General features: G+C 37.2%; 1 protein-coding gene across 1 annotated transcript in view; it reads left to right on the top strand.

Annotated features, from left to right (window-relative positions):
• Window positions 1–4381, top strand: part of SLC26A9 (solute carrier family 26 member 9) — a 170390-nt gene that overhangs the window by 72710 nt on the left and 93299 nt on the right. Inside the window, exon 3 of the mRNA XM_072424482.1 lies at window positions 2744–2877. Within this exon, the coding sequence (XP_072280583.1) occupies window positions 2744–2877 (134 nt within the window). The remainder of the gene's footprint in view (window positions 1–2743; window positions 2878–4381) is intronic.

Raw genomic sequence — 4381 nt, 5'->3', positions numbered from 1 at the left:
CCTTCTAGAAACTGTCTGCAGCCACAGGCCCACTTTGACATGCAATTTAGGCTATATACGGTATCCTCTCCGATCCTCCTGAAAGTTTTTCAGATCATTTCCATAAGCAGTGGGAATCGGATCTGAACCAAACTTTTATGGATGAAGAATGGAAATGTATCAACTTATTGACAGTAAAAGGTTCCCAAAACATAAACATTACACAATGGTATAGAGTACCCCACACTTTACACAAACAGTCTCCTAACTACGATGGCAAATGTTGGCAATGTGGAACAGAAGAAGGTACTTTTCTCCATATGTGGTGTAGTTGTCCACTCATCCAACCTTTTTGGTCCAAGATCTTGGATTTTATTCCAAGAATCACAGGAGGACTAACTCACATTTCTCTTGCACAAATTTTGATATATCCTACTCACAGCCCACCTCACATATACAAGAAAACTCTTTCACATCTTAAATGCAGCTAAATTATTCATCTCGAGACTTTGGATATCAACTGCAATTCCCACTGTGCGAGACTGGTTGATGGAAATTACCATCTAGCAGAAATGAAGGAACTTATTCACTCCTCTCAAGACAGTATGGCTAGCTACCACACTACCTGGGCGTGCTGGTGGAACTTTCGTGATTCTTCAGAATTTCAAACTCCTTGTAATGGAAGTCATTAAAAGTTTAGTCTGATAAAGGAATCCTCTCTCGTTTTTTCCCTGCTGTTCTGTTATTCTTTTCTTCTTCTGTTCCCCTTTACCTCTACCCCATCTCATTACACTAAGAGATAATACTATATACCATTTTGTTGACATGATGGAAGTTAACTTTTCATTTGGACAATTCTAGAGATAATAAATTTGACTAATTTTCTTTGTTGGTCTGTTCGATTTCTGTTTATTTTAAATCCCAAAGGCTTTATATTATGCTTTGACTGGCTTTTTTACTTATTACTTACTTACTTACTTATTACTATATTTCCTATGTTACTACCACATTGTTGAAAACTGATGTTGATATTTTAATAAAGCTTATTTCTTGGAATAAAAAAAAGATATTGGATCTTTATCTCATATTTGGTGGGTGTAGCAATTTTGGCCTCCATAGATTTAAATAGTGTTTACCTATAAGTATAGCTTTTTAAACAAAATTGACAGAACCCTTGACAAATGAAACATTGGCAGATTCGGCCATTACTATATAGTGTATAACTCATCTGTGCTATCTGAACTCCATAAATTGTACCTGTACATAATTTTACATTGTGAAGTACTGAGCTATATTTGTGTCTGTGTCTATTTATCCACCCATTTTAGGTACACATGAAAGACCAAATCTGTGTTTAAACATAAGGTTTACCAAGTGATTAGAGGCAATTACTTTTCTAATAAACAGATATTAGGTAAATTGGTCTATTTTCACATGGGACATTTTGTTTTAATGCAGTTTTTGACATCTTTTGATCGGTTTGACACCAGATAAAAATCACTGTGAGAAAAAGTGGTAATGCGATCAAATTTAAAAAAAAATAGGTAAAGGCCTTCGTAATATAGATATACGGGACATTTGCTCTAAATTGTCATGTCATCCTCAAATGTCAAAAGTGTCAAAAAAACCTAATGCACTTTTAAGATTGAAGACTAGAGTATTCCTAATGTAAACATGGATAATTAAAACTGAGTATATGATGAAAACATACACAAGTATAGGGTTATAGGTTTCTTTCACTGAAAAAAAAACTTAGTTAAAAGTAAAATCATTTATTAGACCCAGTGATGTAGACAGCTGAAGGTACATGGAAAGTAATTGTGCACACATTTCATTCAGTTCGAAACATTCTCTTTACTCCCTTATATTAATGGTATCAATTTGAAATAAGTTTAGGAGACTTCTAGGATCATTTATAATGAACTAAAACGTTCATTTGACCTGCTTCTGACCTGTTTTTGACTTGCTCTACGCTGGTTTTGCATTCCTATAGACCTGTAATGGTGCAAAACTCTCATGTAAACAAAAGCTAGTCAAAACAGACCTGAAAAACTTTAACTTAAGACCTATTTAGGTTTTAAAATGTGTCTTTCTGTCCTTTCATCAGTTACAGATTTTTCTAAGCTCATTTAGATTTTTTTACAGGTGCATTTGATCTGCAGTTGACTTTCTTCAATGGGGTTTGCATCTCTAGACTTTCATGGGAATGCAAAACTCATCTGACACAAGTAAAGCTCTGGCCATTGCAAGGCTAGGTCCTAAGTTCGAATCTTGGCTAGGACACTATCTCCATGGAGTTTGTAGGGTCTTTCCATGTTTGCGTGGGTTTCCTCCCAAATTCTAAAAACATGTACTTAGGCTTTCCCTCAAAATTGACCTGACTGACTGACTGTATTAAATTTTAACATACATAAAGATATATGACTGAGGTAGGGACATTCGATTGTGGGCCCCATTCAGGGACAGTTACTGATATGACTTGAGGGACAGTTAGTGATATGCGCTGTGTAATATGTTGATGCTTTATAATAATATTAATAAAGCTAGTCAACACAGGGCCCTTGAATGGCCCAAGTGTCTGTAACTTTAAGAGAGATTTCAAACTTGTCCAAACATTAAAAAAATAAAAAGTTTCTATAAAAATTGTGAACCTGCAAATATAATGCAGTTTGGTTTTCTGTTTGCAAAAGATGATTTTTGCTACAACATTTTACATTTAAATTGTTCATAGCTAATAGAAAATTTTTTCCTTGTCATTTTTTAGGCTACAACTATGAACAAGGTTCGTCCTCGATATGCAGTTGACCGGTTTACATATTCGCTTGATATTTTCAATAAGGAATATGAAAAGAAGAATCGTACTTACCCTGTTGGAGGAAAAGTACGAAAATTGTTCAGGTAATTCCTAACATGGTATACATAAGTACAGTATGGTAATAACTACATAGGGGTTATTGGAAAGTTCTTCAAATTAAACAATTGTCTGTTCCTTTTGACAAATCTGAAAAGAAAATTGGAGAGATCTGTTCTCTTTCCACTCCCTATATTTGCAGGAAAATCTTTTAAACTGTGGTGTGGTCTTTCCACTTTGAAGCAGTAACCAATTCTCCACAGCATCTAGTGGTAAAAATGTTGTGGTCCAGATTACTGCCAGGATGCTGGTCCTTGGGTACACCTGGGTGGCCAGGATGATACACAGTTCCAAATCACTAAGCAGAAGAATAGTCAAGGAATGCCAGGGTCTAGGCAGGCAGCAAGCAAGAGAGGTCAGGTAACATGCCAGGGGTCAAATACCAGGGATCCAGGAAACAGACACCAGTGACACAGGGGCCACTGCGCACACAGGGAACACTGGAAGCAACAGGAAGCACATGTGACACAAGAATATCCACAGAGAAAACACTGGAACAGCACAAGGGAATCGGCCGAAAACAAGAGGCTGGGTATCAAGGGGTTAACACAGGAGCTGGACAGAGGAAGTATTGAATTAAACAACAGGTGTACAGGAACTAGCTCAACAGAACTAGGGGCTCTGCACTAGTGGAGGCACGTTGCACAAACGCTGAGTGCTGTGTCTGAGCTAGCTAAAAAGCCAGGAATGGGTAAGAGGCTGTTAAAGACTGATAAAGCTTGCTAGCATAGGCACACCCAGAGTCAGAACTGCCCACAAGTGCAGGAGAGAGGTGTCTGTGCTTTAGTGAGGAAGAGGTGTGTGTGACACAAAGATTGATTTATAGATATATCATCTTAAGCTTATGGGTTTTCTGCAATTGCTGAATTTCTGTAAATAGAATACATAGCCTAGAAGCTGTTTCCCTTTTATTGCAAGACCCATGGGATATTACACACAACACACATGAGGGCTTCACAGTGTATTGGAGGGGATGTTGTGTCTAGTGGTCACTCCTAAAATTTCTGATTGCTTGTTTCATTTCTGTCTGGACCAAAACATTATTCAGAAGGGTATCTTTAGGTCACAATGAAGAGAATGATCTATTAGTACATGGAATAGTAATTTTAAAAAACAAGGGGAAATGCTCTGACCATATTTGGTTTCCTATATATGATTGAGGGTTCCAATCCAGCAAATAATGTGAAACTAGAAAATGGTTTATCCGAGTATATGTGGCATGTACTGATAAATAAAATGTATAGTGCACAATGTGTAGTCAAAATATGAGGATGCAACAACTTCCAGTCATCCACCAACTGTAATTGGTGCAGTTGCTGTTTCAGAGACGTAAAGCTACGTACACTCTTCCAATTTTTATCGTTGGTAAACGAACGACGAACGATCCTGCACGATATCTGCGAACGATCGTATGGCACCGATCCTGTACATACAGATAACGACACGATCGTTCAAAGATATTGTACACACGATAGATGCAATCGTTTGAAC

This window comes from Pyxicephalus adspersus, chromosome 1 (assembly GCF_032062135.1).
Source record: "Pyxicephalus adspersus chromosome 1, UCB_Pads_2.0, whole genome shotgun sequence".
NCBI lineage: Eukaryota > Metazoa > Chordata > Amphibia > Anura > Pyxicephalidae > Pyxicephalus > Pyxicephalus adspersus.
Note: the sequence above shows the minus strand (reverse complement) of the source record. Positions and strands in the feature narration are given on the sequence as shown.